The following is a 20679-nucleotide window of genomic DNA, read 5'->3' as shown; positions in this document are numbered from 1 at the left end:
CAGGCAGATCTCTGTGAGTTCGAAGCCAGCCTGGTCTACAAGAGCGAGTTTCAGGACCGGATCCAAAGCTACAGAAAAACCCTATCTTCAAAACCAAAACCAAAACAAAAAGGTGTGTGTGGGGGAAATGGTGGGGACCAGCCTTCACCTCTGCTTTCTCTCTGCGGATGCAATGTGATTCCTGCCTCACACTCCTGACAATGAGCGAGCCTTCCCTGTCCTGACGAGCTGTCCCTTCCTTCCTAAGTTGCTGAGACGGCCGATTCACTAGAGCAGCACAAGTAACTGGTGTGCTGGTGTGGCTGCAGTCCCAGCACTCAGAGGCTAAGGCAAGAGGATTCAAAGTTCAGGCCAGACCGAAATACATGACTATTTCTCAGAAATAATAATCGGTGAATAAATGAATAAATAGAGTGACAGAAAACAAAGGGACTTTTGGGACATATTCGAGCTATACTGATAAATTTCACTCCTATGACATGTATTTATTGTAAAAATATTTATAAAGCATAAGTATATAAATAAGATATATGAAAATGATACCTAAAAGTAAAAATATGTACAATAATTTACCTTGGTTTTTTTTTTTAGGTTTCTTTCTTTCTTTCTTTCTTTCTTTCTTTCTTTCTTTATTTATTTATTTATTTTTGGTTTTTTGGGACAGGGTTTCTCCGTGGAACAGCCCTAGCTATCCTGAAACTAGCTCTTGTAGACCAGGCTGGCCTTGAACTCAGAGATCCGGCTGCCTGTGCCTCCCAAGTGCTGAAATTAAAGTTGTGTGCCACCACTGCCCAACTATAATTCACCCTGTTATATGTGCAGGTGTGTTTGTCTCCCTGCAAGCATCATGGCAGGCAGGAAAACAAACCTCGAAGAGACGAGAATAAAAACTTGGTTCAACCTGACTTAGTCAGTTTGGATCAAACTTGTAGAGAGTGTAATCCCAGGAGGTTTATTGTAAGCATATTTAAACAAGTAGAATTTGGGGGGAGGGGAGAGGCAAGGAGAGGAGCAGAGAAAAATGTAGAGCTCTATAAAAATCAATTAAAAAAATAAAAGAGAGAAAGAAAAGGTATACTGCATTTTATTTACCTGAAGAGATGTAATTCTGTCATAGTGAATTGTGGTCATCTCATTCTCTGTCAAAGCATTTCCAGTCTGGTCATTAATTTCAAAGCCAGTATAGAACTTCAGCATCTCTAAAAGCTGGAAGAATTCATTTAAATTAATAAATTATTTATTAAAAGTAATAAAAAATTATGTCTTTCAGGGGTTGAAAATTTCAGAAGGTAGCATTACACAACAAATACTTGAGAACATACCCAAACATATTTAACTTATGTGAAAATAAAATGTGTTTTATGAATAAATTATTAAGCCTACTTCATACACATAGTCCACTCCTACTGAGAAATTCAACTGCAATCCCAACAAAACAGAGGAATTTTGCATATCAGATCATCCTGTGACAAGGTCTGTGAGGGACTGCCTTAACTGATAATCAATGTGGGACGGCCCGGACAACTATGGGTGACACCATCTCTAGGCAGATGGGCCTGCATTGTTTAAGAAAGCTACTTAACCATGAGCCAAAAAGCAAGCCACCAAGTAGCATGCTCCCATAGTTCTGCTTTGGTTCCCTGCTTACACTGTTGCCCTAATTTTAAGGATGGGCTGTGACTTGGAAGTTTAAGGCAAACCAACACTTTCCACTCCAAGCTGCTTTCCAACAGTGTTTATCGCCAGCACAGTAAAGCAAACCATAACAGTATATCACTCATGCCTCCCATGAGTCTCCACGGCCATCACACCTCTTCAGCTTAGCTCATGATGAAGAGGCCTTGCTTTCTGCACATGGAAGCACACCCAAGGCACATTCTGGCTGCATTCACTTAAAGATTTACTATTTTTAGTCCTAACCTGTGACACATTATAGTCAATTACTAAGAATTTATATGGCAAATCATTGAACAAAATTTTTGTTGAATGAAAAAGAAATAGAAGTGCTTAGTAAGATAAGAGATAAAGAGTATGTAACACATATAGAACCTGTATCTTAAATTTACTCTCACCAGAAAAACGTAATTACAGATTTGTTAGATGTTTTCTTTCATTTGACATGACAGGAAATCCAAAGTACCAACACACTGCCTTCCTACCCAAAGCAATAAGCTGAAATGCATTTGCCTTCCTACTCAATGAACCAGAGTAGGTGCAGTACTTTCCTATGCCATCAACTGCCTGTCACTGTTGTCATAGGCAAGAGCAACCATGAACTTGCAGTTAATACTTTTTACCTGTTAGATCCCACAGTGGCTTTTCACATAAAATTAAAATATATGAACACATGAGACTACATTTCCAAAGCCATAATTTAGTTCAATAATAAAAGAACGTAGAGTTAACACAAGTTAGATAATTACTAGAGTTGTATAGTTGCACTCCAGTATGTATACAACATTCAAGTCAATATTCTAGAATTTTGCTTTGGCTCACGCCCTGGTATTTCCAGCTGCATAGTAAAGCAAAGATCAACTTAAGAGATCACAACATTCAGAGTGTCAGATCCAGCAGAACTCACCTGGGAAAACAGATGGCCGTCCCCTTCTCTGTGAACAAGACTGGAAAGGTAACAGTGAACCAAAAGGTGGGAGTCATCCAGGACGGTATTAAACCAGCGCCTCGTGGGGAGCAGAGCCTGCAAAGAATAAACACCATAGCATTCATTTTGCCTGATTCTCTGCAGCTAGAGATAAAATCTACTACTATGTCACACCAAGTGGACATCACAAAATACCCTCCTGCATGTCTAAGACACCTGGTATACAAAACAAAGGGCCTCAACCATGCTGTAAAACAAAACTAAAACAAAAAACACTCAATGTCAGTGCTTTTCCTTCTAAAAGCAATGGGGGCACAACTTAGAAGATAAAAATAAGAGCGGACACAGGAAGAATCTAACAGATCATCTGTCTTGTCTATACGTTTTTAAGCAAGATCTATGTGAAATTCTAGTATGCATTGCATATGACTGTAAAAGCAAAGCTCTTTTCCATTTCCTGTTCTTGCTTCCCTTATGACAATGAGAGACAGTGATGAAAAACTGAGAAGGACAGTCTGACAGCCAGCTATGAAGAACAGCACTGACGAGATTAAGTCACTCTGATCTGACACAGTGAGAGAATATACACTAGTCACTGGTAGAGTTAGCAGATGATAAAATCCTCAAGAATGATTGTTAGTCTAATAGTTTTAACGCCCCTTTCAAACCAGGGGGCATATTTTATTTCAATTTCCTACATTAGAGAAGAAAAGGAAATGGATTACTCTGAATTACATCAACTTATATCTGAACTTTCCGTAAGAATCCCACGCTTAACAATATGAAATCTTTAAAACTCTAAATTTTAAAAGGCAAAGCAACCCATGCCAACAGGACAGTTAGCACAAAACCTCAAGGAATCAAACCCTGAGACTTCCTTGTCTACATGAAACCTTGAAATAAAAACAGACTAAGGGTCATTTCAAGTATTTCAGATGTACCTATAGCTTGATCTTCGACTTTTAAAGAATATATAGCAAGTTGATATATATATATATATATATATATATATATATATATATATATATATATATATATTTCTCACCTCTAGATCAATCATAAGTTCGATGAATCTTTCACAGTAATGAACTTTGTCCATAGTGACAGGCTCTAAACATGAGAGAAACATGTTAGAATTTTATCAAGCCATTTTGTGTGCTATTTCTTAAAACTGGCAGCTAATAAATAATTTAAACAAACTCATTTATCTTATTCTATGCAACTCAACTATGATTCAGAATAAGAATCTCACTTATTTTTTTTTCAAGGCAGGCAATCATTATTTAATTCTACTAATATGAGAAAATGAAAAGAATCTAAATTGGGTCTGAAGTGTATTTTAATAATCTGATGTGTAAATTATTTATAGCTTTAAATTAATTTTATGTGTATGAGTGCCTACATGTATGTGTGTGTACCATGGCCTGCAGAGGACAGAAGAAGGCATCAGATCATCTAGAACTAGAGTTATATATGGTGATCTGTCACATACATGCTGGGAGCTACAACTAGGTCCTTTGCCAAGAGCAGCAAGTGCTCTAACTAATGAGCCCTCTTTCCGGTCTTAATAATTGTAATGCTTTTAGAAATCAAATCAAAGGTAGTCTTCTTTTTAATAGAAGGCAGTTTTATATCTGGTTTGTTCCACTTTCCTCAGTATCATTATCTATCAAACTCATAAGAATTCTCAGGAATAAACATAGACACACCATACATATATATATATAGTATATACACATACAATATACATTATAAAATATGCATATAATATGTACATACCCACATATGATGTATATAGCCAACTTTGAAGTGGAAAATATATATAGCAAAGAAAAAGTATTTTTTTTCACTGTCCATGTATGTCTTTTCATAATCTTAAAGGGGGATTATATTGGCTTAGAAAGAGCATTAACTTTGACATGAAAATGTCAATGACATTCAGTAGGCTGCCTTTGGTGAACCTTAAGAAAAACATACATAGATCTACCTGGAAAGTCGAAACAGACAAGATCGCCTGACAAAATTGGGAGCATGGGGGTTGGGGGAGAAGGAAGGGGGGAAGGGGAATAAGGGGAGGAGGAGAACTTGAGGGAGCGGGATAGTAGAGATGGAGGAAGGACAGAGATGAGAGGAAGGAAACAGGTATCTTGATTGAGGGAGACATTATGGGGCTAACAAGAAACCTGACACTAGAGAAATTCTCAGGAATCCACAAGGATGACCTCAGCTAAGACCTTAAGCAGTAGAGGAGAGGGTGCCCAAACTGGCCTTACCCTGCCTGTAGTCAGACTGATGAATATCTTAAATATCACCATAGAACCTTCATCCAGCAACTTATGGAAACAGAGGCAGAGACCTGCATCGGAGCACTGGACTGAGCTTCCAAAGTCCAGTTGAAGAGTGGGAGGAGTGAGAATATGAGCAAAGAGATCAGGGCCATGATGGGGACACCCACTGAAACAGTCTACCTGAGCTAATGGGAGCACCAATTCCAGCTGGACAGGGAAGGAACAAGCATAGGACCAAACTAGACCCTCTGAATGTGGCTGACAGTTGCATGGCTGGGGCAGACTGAGGGGCCACTGGCAGTGGCACCAGGATTTATCCCTCCTGCATGTACTGGCTTTTTGGGAACCTATTCTCTTTGGATGGATACTTCACTCAGGTAGGGAGGGCTTTGGACCTTCCACAAAGCAATGTGTTTACCCTCTCTGTGGAGTGGATTTGGGGGAGGTAGGGGTGAGTGGAGGGAATGGGAAGAGGGGAGGGTGTGGGAACTTGGATTGGTATGTATAATGAAAAAATATGATAGTGTGTTTTCTTTTTAAAAAAATAAAAAGAAGAGAATGTCAATGTACACATAAAGAACTAAAAAAAATTTAAAAAATTTAAATTAAAAATTTAAAAAAAAAGTTAAAAATTTAAAAAAAATTTAAAAATACTGATTGATGATATTCATGAACATGATGTACCACTGTTTTTGAAAAATTCATTTTTAATAATAACAGCCTTGGGAAATAAAATACTTTCTGGATGTAAGTTTTGTTTTTTCTTAATACCAGGAAATGATCTATCACTTACCCTCTAGAACCATGGTGTCAACACTGTTCCTAGTGACACACATTATTTAACCATTGCTTAGCTAAGACTCTAAGCAGTGACTTAATCAAACACAGCATCCATAAATACCAATCTATAAACACTTAAAAATGCATTTATTCATCTGTCATATGCAGGAAAATGGAAGGTTAAATACTGTAGAAATTTATATTAGTTTCCACCTACTGTATGAAAATGCTAATGGCAATTTTCTCCCCTGAACTTCTTCTCCAGTTAGTATACCTACCTATTGCCCAGTTGCTAAATCAATAGATTATAATATCTAGAGAGATAGTAAATATCTATTCTAGTTATTTTCCATGTAATAAACTGAGGACAAGATAAAGCAAGCTGATGAAGATGGGCACTAGATCCTGATTTTTTTACTTCATCCTTGGCCACAGGGCTCTTACGAATAAAGCCAGGCAGATCAGCTCATACAATCTTAGCACCCTGGATGACATAGCAAGAGGAGCAGAGGCTCAGGACTAGCCTGGATACCCAGTGAGCTTCAGGCCATTATGTTCTATACAGCAAGACCTAACCAAAAAACAAACAAACAAAAAAGAACTTCCCCCCAAAACAAAACAACAAAAAACTTCAAAGTAACCAATAAACTTAGCAGCCAAAACTCACAAATAACATAGAACGTATAAGGTCCTATGATCAATAAATGAAAGAATTTAAGAGGCTATGTTTAAATTAAATGCTTTCAAACTAGTCCTTGGTTGCTGTGCAAGAAATTTTTTGTTATTCTAAAACTAAAAATTAAAACAAAACAAAATAAATTCTGTACTCTCCTTTCTGTATAGCTTGAAAAAACTGACAAAGGTCAGGTTAAAATTAGAATACAAAGCTTGGTGCATAAGCTCTGCTCTGGCAGACAGAGGTGCATCAGTAAAACCCTTTCCCATAGTGCACTTGGCAGTCTAGTCTCTATACTTGCATGTATTATATGCACACAAACCCTTCTCCAGTGATGCACCTCCCAGTTTGGCATGCAGCATGAAATCTGAAGGGAAGATATTTTACGGGAAGGAGATAGATCAGCAAGATAGGGAGGGACAGGAAGAATGAGGTAGGGCAGTGAGAAAGGGAAATGAATGAGAATAAAGTATATATGAAATTCCATGATGAGACCCATTACATTGTACGCTAACTTAAAAATATTAAAGAAATATGGGTAAAGACGGACTTGAGCCATCTCATTTGTAGTTTATTATCTCAGAAACACCACCCCACTGAAATGTTATCACCTGAAAACTCTATTCAGCACTGTACTATAAAACAGCAAGTGACCGCTATAAACACCTTATTCACTACTGTCCCCAGCATCCTGCAGAGAACTTGGACCTGGTAAGCAAATGCAAAATGTTTACTAACTAAATGAACATTTCAATAAACATGCTGGTGCCTCAATAACCCTCTAAGGTAATCCCAATGCTCAGGCTGGCAATATACAGGAAACGGAAACGGCACACATTTGCCATTACATCTTTAAATCACTAGGAGCAGCGTTTGGAGCAGAAGTGAGTAAATTCCAGGAGGGCAACTACACAATAATGTACAGTGAGCTCGATAAAGGTGGCCACTTACCAGAAAGTGGGATGGACTTCAGCACGGAAATAAACTTCTGGATGAGCTGGGAAAGAAACCTTCTTTCTTGGTATGCCCTAAAAATCAAACAGTAACCCAATTATTTCTGAGTTATTAAAAAGCAAATTTAAACACTGAGCTGTCTAAATGTTCTGTCTCTCTGATATTGGGCACATAGTATCTCTTTGTAAGCACACAGGAAGAAAGGAACAGCCATATTACTGACCTGATTTGCCTACTAAGCACCTTCTTCAGTTACTTTAAGCTTCCATTTAAATTCAGGGGCCAAGACTGCATAGAATGGTTCAAAATTGCATCTATGCTGTCTTAAAAGTCTAACGTTTAGGGGCTGGAGAGACGGCTTAGCTGTTAAGAACACTTGCTGCGGCCGGGCGGTGGTGGCGCACGCCTTTAATCCCAGCACTCGGGAGGCAGAGGCAGGCGGATCTCTGTGAGTTCGAGACCAGCCTGGTCTACAAGAGCTAGTTCCAGGACAGGCTCCAAAAACCACAGAGAAACCCTGTCTCGAAAAACCAAAAAAAAAAAAAAAAAAAAAAAAAAAAAGAACACTTGCTGCTCTTCCAGCTGAACTGGGGTTCAGTTCCTGGCACTTAAATGATAGTTCACAACCACTTGTAACTCCAGTTCCAGATCTGATGCACTCTTCTGGCCTCCAATAGCAATGAATCCATGTGCTGCACTTACATAGATGCAGGCAAAACACACACACACACACACACACACACACACACACACACCACTTTTAAAAAATCTCATATTTAACCAGGCATGGTGGTATATGCCATTAATCTCTGTACTCAGGAAGCAGAAGTAGGAGAATTTCTGTGAATTCAAGGCCAGCTTGGTCTACATGGTAAGTTTCAGGCTAGCCAGAGTGAGATACATAGTGAAACTCTGTCAAAAAATAATAATAACAAAAACAAACAAACAAAAACTAATGTAGCTAAATTGACAGAAGCAACTTTATATCTTAATATGTTTACAGTACCAAATACAGCAAGAGAATTAAACATTAGTCTACAAATCCAATTCCTACTGCTTTCTGAATTGACCATCAACTGACAAACACATCAGGTATTGGATAGTTGTAAATGCTTCTACCAGAAATGCAAAGTATGGGGAGTGATCACAGTCTACTTAGGAAGGGGGAGATGGATCAATGAGTAAAGTAGTACTGTTACAACAAGCTTGAAGACCTGAGCTTGGGTCCCTAGCACCAATGGAAAAAGCCTGGCATGAGGCTGTGCATCTGTAATACCAGTGTTGAGAGGTAGACACATGTATCCGGTGGCTATACATTCAGTGACACACCTTACTCAAAAAAATGAGGCAGAGAGCAATAGAGAAAAATACCTAACATCAGTCTCTGGCCTCTAAGCACACACATGTACACATTGCAGATCTCTGTAAAAAATACTCATAATAATCTACGTGAAAACATTTATTAACAATTTATAATAGTATTATAGGAAGAAAGCAAGCAATAATTAGGCAGTGTTGTGACCCAATGCCTAATGGAGAAGAAAGCTTTGCCCACATACTGCTCTCTTGCTTCTGGGTCCATCTTTTCATCATTCTTTTTAATCAAGTTCCAGAATTTTCTTAGCTTTGGTGTCTTTTTTAATTCTAATTCCAATCGTGCCTAAAAGAGAAATACGATATACAACAATCAGTGACACTAATATTTATGATGATACTTAAATTAACCATTAGCTAGTCTCTTAATATATGATGATATGGGATTGCCTGAAATAAGACGAAGTGTGAAAACTAAGGAATGAATTGTATTCAATTATTATTCAATTCTGTATTTTCAATAATAATAATATAGAAAAAACTACCTTTAATAATCATTATTATAAGTGCAATAATTTATTTCTAAAATTAAGAATTTAAGGCTGAAAAAATACAAGCACGAATGCTTGTAAGCATTATCACTGAAATGAAATCTAAGCCTCCAACAATGAACACAAAAATAACTGTCAAGGCTGGACATGTATCTTGGTGATACATGCTTTGCTTAGCAATGACAAATCTCCGGGTTTAACTCCCAATGCTGGGGTCAGGGCAGAGGACAGGCCCTGCCAAATGGAAATAAGTAGTAGATGGTTGAGCAAGGTGTGTACCAATATGCTCAGCACTGATAAAAAATAAAAAAAAAGAAAAAAAAAAAAGGCAAGGTCCACGTAAAGATCCCATCTCATCAAAGAAACAAAAGAGACAAAAAGTGCCCACATTAGCACACTTTCTCTTGTGGTACTTACCACTTGTCAAATTAGTTTTGTTCATGCGTGTCTCACTCTACCAACTGGTACTATTTATCACTTTTTTACTTAGTATTATTTTTATCTGTCTCAGTCAACAGGTACAGATGATTGGTCTGCATATCTGGGTGTGTACAGAAACTCAAGCAGGAAGTAGAATTTTGCATAAAGCTTTACACTTAAACCTGGTAACATTCAGTTGATACAGAAGATATGTTAATCTATTACATATACATCATTCAATAAAAAGTTAATGGAAAGGCAGAGATCGCTAATATTAAACATGATCCAGACCTTCTATAGCTGTATACACATCCTAAGCCTGGAAATAAAATTCAAGTTTACATTTAGCCTTGTCCAAATACATACATAAGGATAACAATCACACTTTACTAAATTATCCTCTTTCTCTTTAAGTTCAATAAATGGCTGCTCATTTCACTTTACAATATTAAAATTAAGTGGAACAAACAATAGGATGCATGCAACAGTCCTTAAAACGGTAAAAGCTACATTTACAATAAGTTAATACACAATAAAATCCTAAGAAGGAAAGTAGATTTTAGCTCATACAGTTTTTGTGTTCATGTTAAAGCCACTCAGTCTGAAACCACATGACATGTGACAGACACATGGAGAGCATTCTGGAATAGGTACTTACAGGCTGCAAGCCCATCCACATAGGGAGGGAGATAAGCTGCTGTACTTGACTCCTTATCAAGTCTACTTCCTGTTCAAAGCATGAAGAAAACAAGTTTATATACATTCCAGTATTAAGAAAAACATGCCATCAATACTTTAAAATTAATGGTATTTTACTACTTAGAGGTTCAACAAGGGACTAGAGATGGTTAAGAGCAATTGCTGCTTTTAGAGAGGACCAGGGTTTGGCTCCCAGCATGCATCTTGAGAGGATCACAACAGTGTGTAACTCCAGCTCCAGGATATCTGCCATCCTTTTCTGGCCTCTGTTGGTACCCACATACACGTGCCACACACACATATACAAAATCAATCTTTAAAAAAAAAAATCAACATTTAAAATGGCAGTTTCCACTATTTGCAGATTTCATATAAAAAACTCATTTATTAACAAAAATGTATTTGAAACCCCCAGATTAATACTTCCTGCAGTAATCACAAAGAACACAAAACAGCTGCAAGTTTAAGTTTCCCAGGTACCTGTCTCCCCTGAGGCTGTTACCTCTCTGCTTCAGTTCCAGTTATCATACACTAGCAAGTGTCCTTTCTGAGATGTGGCGCTACATTTTTACTATTGTATCTTGTTTGTGATTTCATCCTTTTATTATGGATCCCCAAAAGAAGGCTGAAGTACTATCTGAAGCTCATAGTTATAACATACTCAATACACTGCCCTGTCTTCTTTTAAATTTATTATTTGTGTGTGTGTGCACCTGAGAATGCCAGAAGAGGCCCCAAATCCCCTGGAGTTATAGACAATTAATTATACGTAGCCCTACATGTAGTAATGGGAAGAGAACTCGGGTCCTCTGGAAGAACACCAAAGGCTCTTAACCATGCATCTCTCCAGCCCTTACATGTGTCTTTTTTTCCCCCCGCGGAGACAAGGTTTCTCTGTAACTGGAGCCTGTCCTGGAACTGGCTCTTGTAGACCAGGCTGGCCTCCAACTTACAGAGATCTGCCTGCTTCCGAGCGCTGGGATTAAAGGCGTGAGCCACCACTGACCAGCCTTGCCACGAGTCTTACATAGAAAACATGTGTGTTAGATAAACTGCATTTAATAACAGTGCTGATGATGGAGAGCTTATAGATAATCAAAATAATATATTAAGTAGGATGTCTTTAAACAGAAACAAGCATAATAAAGGTTATGACCCGACTCAGGGTCATCTAAACTTACTCTAGAAGAATAAGGAAAGTTGCAGAATTGAAAGGAAAGTAAATTTACCAAGCTATTGAAGCAATGATCCAGGAAGAGCAGGAGGACGGTCTGTTCATGGAGGGAGAACTCGCCATCAGTCTCAGCCAATGCTGCTTTCAAGATGCACTTAAAAAAGAACGGGAAGTGGTCTGGCTTCTTCTTAAAGGTCTGAAAGAATAAAAGTTCACTTTGAGCCGGGGTGGGGAGTGGGGTGGTGCACACCTTTAATCCCAGCACTTGGAAGGCAGAGGCAAGTGGGTCTCTGAGTTTCCAGTCAGCCTGGTCTACAGAGTGAGTTCCAAAACAGTCAGAGCTACACAGAAAAACCTGGTTGCAAAATACTAACAAACAAAAAACTAACAAATAATTCACTTAGAGCTCTTATTTGCATTTTTCTTTCTTAAAGAAGTGCTGTTGGGGGTTTTAGGAATATATTAACAAAATTAAACCAGCTGGGCAGTGGTGGTGCACGCCTTTAATCCCAGCACTCGGGAGGCAGAGGCAAACAGATCTTTGTGAGTTTGAGGCCAGCCTGGACTACAAGAGTTAGTTCCAGGACAGGCTCCAAAGCTACAGAGAAACCCTGCCTCAAAAAACAAAAACGAACAAACAAAATTAAATCATTACATGATTACTGTATATGTGATTAGAGAAGTAACACACATGATAGTAAGTCAAATAGAACTTTTTTGACAGGGCTATGAGAGACCTAAAGCTAACAGAATAATGACTTCAATTCTCTTACTTGTTCTTATGTACTTAGATAAAGGTTTATTCTCTTATTAAGATTTTGGAATATTTTTATTCCTTTAATTTGAACAAAACAACTACATCTTTGAAAAAACCTATAGTTTTCATGCTGTAATTAATCTCTGTTTCTCCTGCTCTATACCAGTTCTTGACACTTAGAATGCAAATAATATAAATATATTCAAGGCCCTACTTATTGCCACACATAAGTGAAAGAGATGTGTGGCTATTCTAGTTGTTTCCGTTTACTTCTCTAAACCAACCTCTACCAACATCTCCCATGATACTAATGGCAGTAAGCCCAAATGACCCTTATCCTCTGTTTCTTTCTCCTTCCAGGACTTTGCAAGCTAAGAAAGTGCTCTACCACTGAACTACATCCTAGCTCCTGAGCTGCTTGTTACTGTAGTTAACTTCCTGTTACTTTAACACAAGTTTGTACCTCAAGTTCTGGTCCATCGTTCTTCCCCAACTCACATTATCCTCTGCTCATGATTCTAAAGATACATCTTCAGGGGGCTGGAGAGGTGGCTCAGTGGTTAAGAGCACTGACTGCTCTTCCAGAGGACCCAGGTTCAATTCCCAGCACCCACATGGCAGCTCACACCTGTGTGTAACTGCAGTTCCAGGGGATCTGACACATTCTCACCAATGCACATAAAATAAAGGTTTTTTTGTTTTGTTTATAAAAAGGTACATCTTCATTCCTGATCTCCTTACCACCTAATCCTTACATTTATCTGTTTTACTACCAGATCAAAAAGGTAATTTAAACTCTAACACTTAAACGAAAGAAGCTTCCACAGTTCCTTCAATTCCTCTATCCCTTCCAGGAAATGGCACCATCACCTATTTCCAGTTGCCCAAGTTTGGTAAGTGACTGAAAACTAGTACACTTCCTTAATGCTACTTCAATTATCAAACCCAATCAGTTTTTTATTTTTAAATCTTGTATGTCCTCTGAATCTATGATAGTAGCATTTTATCCATATTGTTTTTCTGTGATTTCAGTTACCTGTGCCATCTACACTCTAAAATTATTAGAGGGAAAATTCTAGAAAGAAACAATTCATTTGTTTTCAATAATACACTGTCCTAAGGAATATGATGAACCAGTGCTCATGTGGCCTGGACTGACTACACCCTGGCACTCAGTCTAAATAAGCTATGTGCCCACTAGACACTCTGCCTTCTCAGTGAGCAGACTGATTTCACTTAACCTTTATTTTCTGTAATAATCACTACACAGTACAAAAGTGATCCTGACAATTTAAGACTAGTATAGAATAATTCTATTTTATTAGTCACTGTTGATCTCTTACACTGCCCAATTTATAGATGGAACTTTATCCTAATTACTCCATAGGAAAGTGTGTGTGTGTAGAGAAATAATGTGTGTGTGTATATGCATGCATGTATGTATATATATATATATAAAGAGATGTGTGCATAAATATACACATATAAATTTATACACTATTCTATAGGAATGTGTGTGTGGAGAGAAAGAATGTGTGTGTATATATGTATATATATATATATATATATATAGAAAGAGATGTGATATATATATACATATATATATTTATATGCTACTCCATAGAAAAGTATGTGTGTGTATAGAGAAAGTATGTGTGCGTGTGTGTGTGCATAGAGGGAGAGAGAGAGAGATGAGTGTATATATATATATATATTTATATGCTACTCCATAGTAAAGTGTGTGTGCGTATGTGTTTATAGGTACTGTCATCTGAAGTGATATCTACTAGGGTCCTAGAATGCATCTTTGTGCAAAACGGAGGAATTCCTGCCCTGTTGTTTTTTTATTTCAAACTCTAATCACTAAAGTGGTCTCTATATTTTATCAATTGGCGAAATTACTATCTGTCTTAAAAAAAAATGTCTCTTCCTTTCTATAATCATTTGAAGCAATTTCCTGAGATCCCTAGGATATCTTGTAACACCTTAGGTTAACCTGTAAGCCCTACCTGCCCAAGAACCAGGTAACTTCCTGGGATTCTGGGAGTTGTAGTTCTTAGAAAACAACAGCAAAAGCCTTAAGAGAAAGTATGGTGACTGCATGGGTTTGTCATTAAATAACTCTGCACCATGTGTCTAGGAGCCATTCAGATGGAAGTTCTAGCGAATGGTCCTGACCAAAACCCATCTTGGTCAGTATTTAATATTTAAATAAAGCTTGTTTCCAACTTGGTTCAAAATGATGAAACTTTTTTTTTTTTCTGGCAAATCTCAGGAGCCATAGTTTAATCTGAGCTCAAATGTGCCCTGGGATACAGTCAGTATTTGAGAGAAATGTCCATGTTTTAATCTTAACAATTCTAACTTAAACAATTTCTCACTTCGGAAACCACTTCATCGAAATAGATGACAACCACTATGTTTTTTCTTCATTAAAAAAGAAAATCTACATTCCGAGTTAGACTCTGTTGAGCCGTAAAAGAAACTGTTAGCTCATTAGTAATTTCCACACGGCAAAAGAAGTTCCAGGCTAGAAAGGAGGTAAGGAGACTAAGCACACATCATCTCCTAGAGCTCCCAATACAACTTGCGCTTTGCCAGCTCCAATTGTCATTCCCTGTTTCAATCACAACACAGAAAAACAACTCTACATTCTTATTATCTAAGTCCTAGAAAACCAGCTGCAAGTACTACAATCAAAAGAAAACTAACAGGACCTCTCATACTGCCATTCTTTGTCTCCTAGAACTTTACTATTGGGTGATCGCCCACCCTAAGGGGATAGCTGCTATCACGAAGATTCTGCTACTCTGTAATGGCTTAAGGGGGCCAGAGTGAGAGCTGTGAAATAACTCAGTTTTCTGTTTACCTCCCAGGCTGGGACATTTTCTCTGAACTTCTCATTCACCATACAGCAGATGGACATTAAATAGGCCTTGCTGGAAACTTCTGGAGAATAATTCATCCAGAGATAATTTTCAAGATACTGACTGTAAAGAGATAAAAAATTGCACAGAATATTTCATTAGTTATCACAGGCATTGTACTGCATAAGGCACCTGAAAAGAGAATTATTTCTACATCTTTCACAGAGTTCCCTGTACTCCGCACTGGTGCTTCTCCTGTAACCTTCCATCTAGAAACCGTGGCTCCACGAATGACAGACTGCACTCCCAAAAAAGAAGATGTCAACGGATGGTTATGTTCAAATCTTTATTGGTAACTTGACTAAATTTAGAATCACCTAGGAGACATATCTCTTGGTGTGTCTGTGGGAAGGCTCACAGAGATATTAAATGAGGAATGTAGACATCTTGGACTGAAGGAAAAAAGAAAAAGTACAAAGTGTGCTGAGCACCAGTCGTCACTTCCCCATTTCCTGACAGTGGAGGCAATGGTGAACAGAACTACAGCTGCTTTTACCTCCATGCCTCCTCTACCAAGAGGGAACAACTGTACCTTCATCTGTGAGTCAAACCAAACCCTTCCTGTCTTAAATGGCATGACAAGTACTTTGTCATGGTAACAAGAGAATCCACTCATCCACTCATCAACCAACTCTGAATACTCCCTAACATGAAGGCTCACACAAGTGAAAGTAAAACCACTCCACAAATATAACTATAAACTAAAATAATTCTCAGAAAAAATGTCTTATAACACGTTATCAAAAAGAGATTTCATAAAGCATAATTTAAAAGGTAATTCGCTGGGCACACCTTTAATCCCGGCACTCAGGAGAGGCAGGCAGAGCTCTGTGAGTTCAAGGCCAGCCTGGTTTAAAAGAGCTAGTTCCAGGACAGGCTCCAAAGCTATAGAGAAGTCCTGTCTTGAAAAACAAAACAAAAAACAAAAAGGTAATTCAGTTTCCAAGTTAATTGACATTTTCCCCTCTGGGTACCAAAATTCTTACCTTAGTCTTATGGATAGATGAGTAAATGACTTTAAGTATTTCTGACTTTCCAAACATAAGTTAGTGCTTTGAGCTTTGGCATCGGACACAGATATCGCACCTCTACCAATCACTTAATTGCATCATTTTGAAAACACCTGTGACCTCTGTTTGTTCCAGTAATTAGAGTATAATGCCTCAATTTCAGAGTGACTATGTGTGATGTGTACATAAAACATTTAGCACTGCTCAGCTTAAGACATGTTCATAAACATTCTGAACAGTACTTGTTTTCATTTTTACATGCTAGCCAAACCTAGATGTGGCATATGTTCTTACACCTTCATAATCAAAAGTTGTATGTAAGCAAGGCATGGTGGCACACACTTTTAATCTTAGCACTCAGGAACAGAGGCTGGCGAATCTGCATTCTAGGTAAGCTTGGTCTATGAAGTGAGTTCCAGGACAGCCAAAAGTACATAGAGAGATTCTCTCTTTCTCTGTCTTTCTGTCTGTCTCTCTAAGACAGGGTTTCTCTGTATAGCTTTGACTGTTTTGGAACTTACTCTGTAGGTCAGGCTGTCTTGAACTCAGAGGTCCACCCAGCCTCTGCTTCCAAAGTGCTGGGATTAAAGGCATTAAAGACACCATAGCTTAGAGAGAGCTTTTCTCAAACAAAACAAAACAAACAAACAAACAAAAAAAAACAAAACAAACAAACAAAAAAAACCAAACCTGTTTTCTTGGGCTAGGGATATGGGTCGAAGATATGGCACATGCTGAACATGAGTAATGTTTAGCAATCTGGAAAAAGGTTACATTTTCTAGTATTTGAAACATTTACATAGCAGTAGGTAGGTTTGAACAATGGTGTCTTATTTATTCACAAAATTTCAGCTGGGAAGGACGTTCCAGAGTAAACTCTGATTTATTCCCACAGACCACATGTAACTAGTGAAGACAATCTCAAAATAAAAGTTACCCTGATAATAGGGTTATCTCTCAAAACAAAGGAAATATCAAATTAGAACATCACAAAAATATAAATAGTCATGAATTTAGATTTCATTTGCTATTGGGAATCAAACCAATATGTATGTATGTGTTAAATGCAACCTGAATCCATGAGCTCTTCCCGAAGGCTATAGTAGTATTTTCGTTGCTGCAAAGGGAGCCTTTACTCACAGGCCATCCTCCATGCAATGCCTTTTCACTCACCTAAATTCCAACAGCATTATTTTCCTGATGGCAAACCTAAAAACATAAAAAGAACCAATTTTGAAATAGAAAACAGAAACATTTCAGAGATCCCAATCCTCATTCATTTGGAATCTTTTGTAACCAAATTAAATGATGCATCAGATTTTATAACATCAGATCACAAAGGCCAAAAGAGTGCACAGGTCAACTTCACAAGCACTAATGCTCTCATCTCACCGATATAGCTACCAATGTCAAAGATGCGGAAATCAGATGTCCTACACATTTCTGAGTCTTCACTGGGGGGAATACTAGGTATCTCTCTATATTATACTCTTCTTTATAATAGAAGTATGTGGCTTTACATGGATAAATGAAGCTTTACAAACAAAATACTGCTCCAGAGCCTGATTTTGTTTTAATTATTTTCTAATATTGGGAATAAAGTACCAACACCAGAACACTGCCACTAGGTGGTAGTTTTCAGATTTGAAAATTAAATTTATAACTCCCTAGGAGACCCTTACCCTGCCAAAATCCTATTCTACTGTATTCTGATCTCTTAAACAGTTTTACCAAGGACACTGTCACAAAACATTAGCAAGGATGAAATGAATGCGTTTACTGTACAAAGGCAAAAAGCTTGAGGAACAATGAGAAAACATCAGCTTCTACAGTTCAGAAAGGCTACAAAGCAGATGTGATACCTTAAGAGACATACTCCGGAGCGGCACTTAACTAAAGGTGTATATATAAGAGAGGAAAACCACCCTAGGCAATAGACACCAGATCGGAAGAGTTTTGGGGATAGAAAAAGCTACAAATAATAATCACAAATATAAATACCAAGAATGGTTTGTATTTTTCTAAGTTACCAATATTGACCGACAACATACAGTAAACATGACACTGTGCTCAAAACATAACACATATTTTATATGTTCAGCCACAGTTGGACAATTGTGTATAACAAACTAGGTCCATTGATGACATCGGCAATCACATGCAGCTGATAAAGAAACAGTAGGCAGACATGGAAATTGTCTTATTACCGTACATCCTTCCAGAATGTAGTTGTACTAAAACATGGAGTTTGGAGTTTTACAGCACCCTCACAACCACATCTGAAAACTATATAAAGAAAAAAATATATTTTCAAATGCTAAAAAGGGTTCTGTGATCTGCATGTGTGGGCAAACATACAGTGTACGTGGAGGTCAGGAGACAACTTTATGGAGTTGGTTCCAGGGATTGAACTTAAACCTCCAGGTCTGCATGGCAAGTGTTTTTACCTGATGAGGCATCAGGCTGGCCCAAGTCTGTTTATTTAAGTTAAAAAAATAAAAAAGCAAGACTATAGCAATTATTTTTAATTTATTTTCCACTTATGAATTAAGATGTTAGAGGAAGAAATAAACGGTGTCTTCTAGAGTACTGACAAAATTCAAGTTTTCTTTGTGGAAATATTATAATCTAAAGGGTATACTATATCCTGTCAGTGTCACGATTCAAAATAAAAGTTTGTACGTTTCAAATAAAGATAAATACAAAGTGGAAAAATAAAGTATTTGTTATTTTTATTTTTCCACCACAAAACCTACCTGGTGGATTCATAACAGGATTAAGAATAATGTCAAAGGGTATAAATTAATAGATCCTAGAAGAAAATGGATGCTATTCCTATTAAAGAACAAAGTATTGGATAAGAGCCAAGGAAATAGGTCAGTGCCTCAACTACTAGGCAATACCTAAGCAAGCTCCTCAGCCATACGCAAGAAGAGTACCTCAAAGTTTGGGGTGGGGGAAATGCACTGTGTATGCAACACACTTAGAGCAAAGCCAGCACACAGCAAACACTCAAGCAGTAATGACTCCTGCTTTAAATAGAAGTTGCATAAAAATATAGTAAGAGAAGCTTTCCAATCTGACACTGCAAGAAAGAGCAAAAACCAATGAATTGTGCAAAAAAACCATGCAAACCATGTGACTAGGCAAAAGCCTTTTAAGATTTGAGATCTCAGAAAAATCTATTTTTAGATAAGAATATTAAGATCTGAATAACTTATGAGTACTATGATATTCAAAGGTTCTTATGACTATAAACAGTCTATCTGGCAGTGCATTATAACCATTAATAAAATTACATTACAATGAGCATTCCCTAGATACTGAAGATGACACATTGCTCAGCAAAATAATGTCTTCAGGCACTAGTCTAAAACACTGTTCATTTAAAGATTTAAATGTATTTTGTGATTTATGTCATAAAAAATTTTAAACAGGCTCACAAACAACCCATTAAAACCACTGCCCTACTTTGACACTGCCTTATTTTTGCTTTCAAATTATTTAGTGAAATCTACTTTTTTAAGACTTAAACACATAAAAAAAATTAAAAAAAAAACAAGCAAAAAAAGATTCTACAAAATTTGAGCATGCATGGCGGCACACAAGTATAATCCCAACACTTAGGAGGCAAGACAGCAGGATCACAAGTTCAAGGCCAGCCTTGTACTCTATGAGACTTTATCTAAAAACCAATTATAAAATTACACCATTTAGACAAGTATCTTTTAACAATAATAACTGGGGCGGGCGGTGGCACACGCCTTTAATCCCAACACTCGAGTGGCAGAAGCAGGCAGATCCCTGTAAATTCGAGGTCAGTCCAGTCTATAGAGCGAATTCCAGAACAGGCTCTAAAGCTACAAAGAAACCCCGTCTCAATAAACAAAAACAAACACAAAAATTAACAGGGCATAAATATCTACAAGTAAATATATGGAAAGATGACCAATCTACATGGCTAATTTCTTTTAAAGCTTCCCATGAGCGAATGCAGTGTCTAAACCCTTCTGTGTGAGGTGGGGCAGGGAAGATAGAAACCCCACACAAAGCTGAAGACATTGTGAATAGGAACAGGAAAGAAAGGTTTAATCACTCCTTTATATATATAATTAAAAAATAACTAATTATGCCTTGGTTTTATGCAATGTATATATAATAATTATTTTGAATTTACATCTTAGTTTTATAATTTTTTTTGATTTTCGAGACAGAAGAGTATTTTTTAGAAAATTTATCAGAAATAGTAAGAAAATTATTAGTGAACTTGAAATAAATCTATGCTCAATCTATCTATCTATATATCTATCTTGGTCCTTCAAAAACCAAATTAACTGTGTGGGATTTAATCCCTCTGATTGAACCCTGAACGAGAAGACACAGAGGTAATACATGACTCATAAATACCAGCACAGAAACATTCTTGCCATCAACATTCTTGCCCAATGAGCAGTACGGAAAATAAGAAGATCCTTTGCAAGCTAAGAGCAGAACCAGACACACAGACACATTCCACATGGTTTACAT

General features: G+C 37.4%; 1 protein-coding gene across 1 annotated transcript in view; it reads right to left on the bottom strand.

Moving 5' to 3' along the window:
- The window catches only part of Aqr (aquarius intron-binding spliceosomal factor), a 78004-nt gene that overhangs the window by 51611 nt on the left and 5714 nt on the right, over positions 1–20679 (bottom strand). Inside the window, exons 4-12 of the mRNA XM_057780832.1 lie at positions 17326–17361; positions 15085–15205; positions 11514–11654; positions 10244–10312; positions 8860–8960; positions 7298–7374; positions 3648–3712; positions 2582–2698; positions 1093–1206 (exon numbers count right to left, since the gene is read on the bottom strand). Of these exons, the coding sequence (XP_057636815.1) occupies positions 1093–1206; positions 2582–2698; positions 3648–3712; positions 7298–7374; positions 8860–8960; positions 10244–10312; positions 11514–11654; positions 15085–15205; positions 17326–17361 (841 nt within the window). The remainder of the gene's footprint in view (positions 1–1092; positions 1207–2581; positions 2699–3647; positions 3713–7297; positions 7375–8859; positions 8961–10243; positions 10313–11513; positions 11655–15084; positions 15206–17325; positions 17362–20679) is intronic.

This window comes from Chionomys nivalis, chromosome 9, assembly GCF_950005125.1.
Source record: "Chionomys nivalis chromosome 9, mChiNiv1.1, whole genome shotgun sequence".
Taxonomy (NCBI): domain Eukaryota; kingdom Metazoa; phylum Chordata; class Mammalia; order Rodentia; family Cricetidae; genus Chionomys; species Chionomys nivalis.
This window is presented reverse-complemented; position numbering and strand designations above follow the sequence as displayed.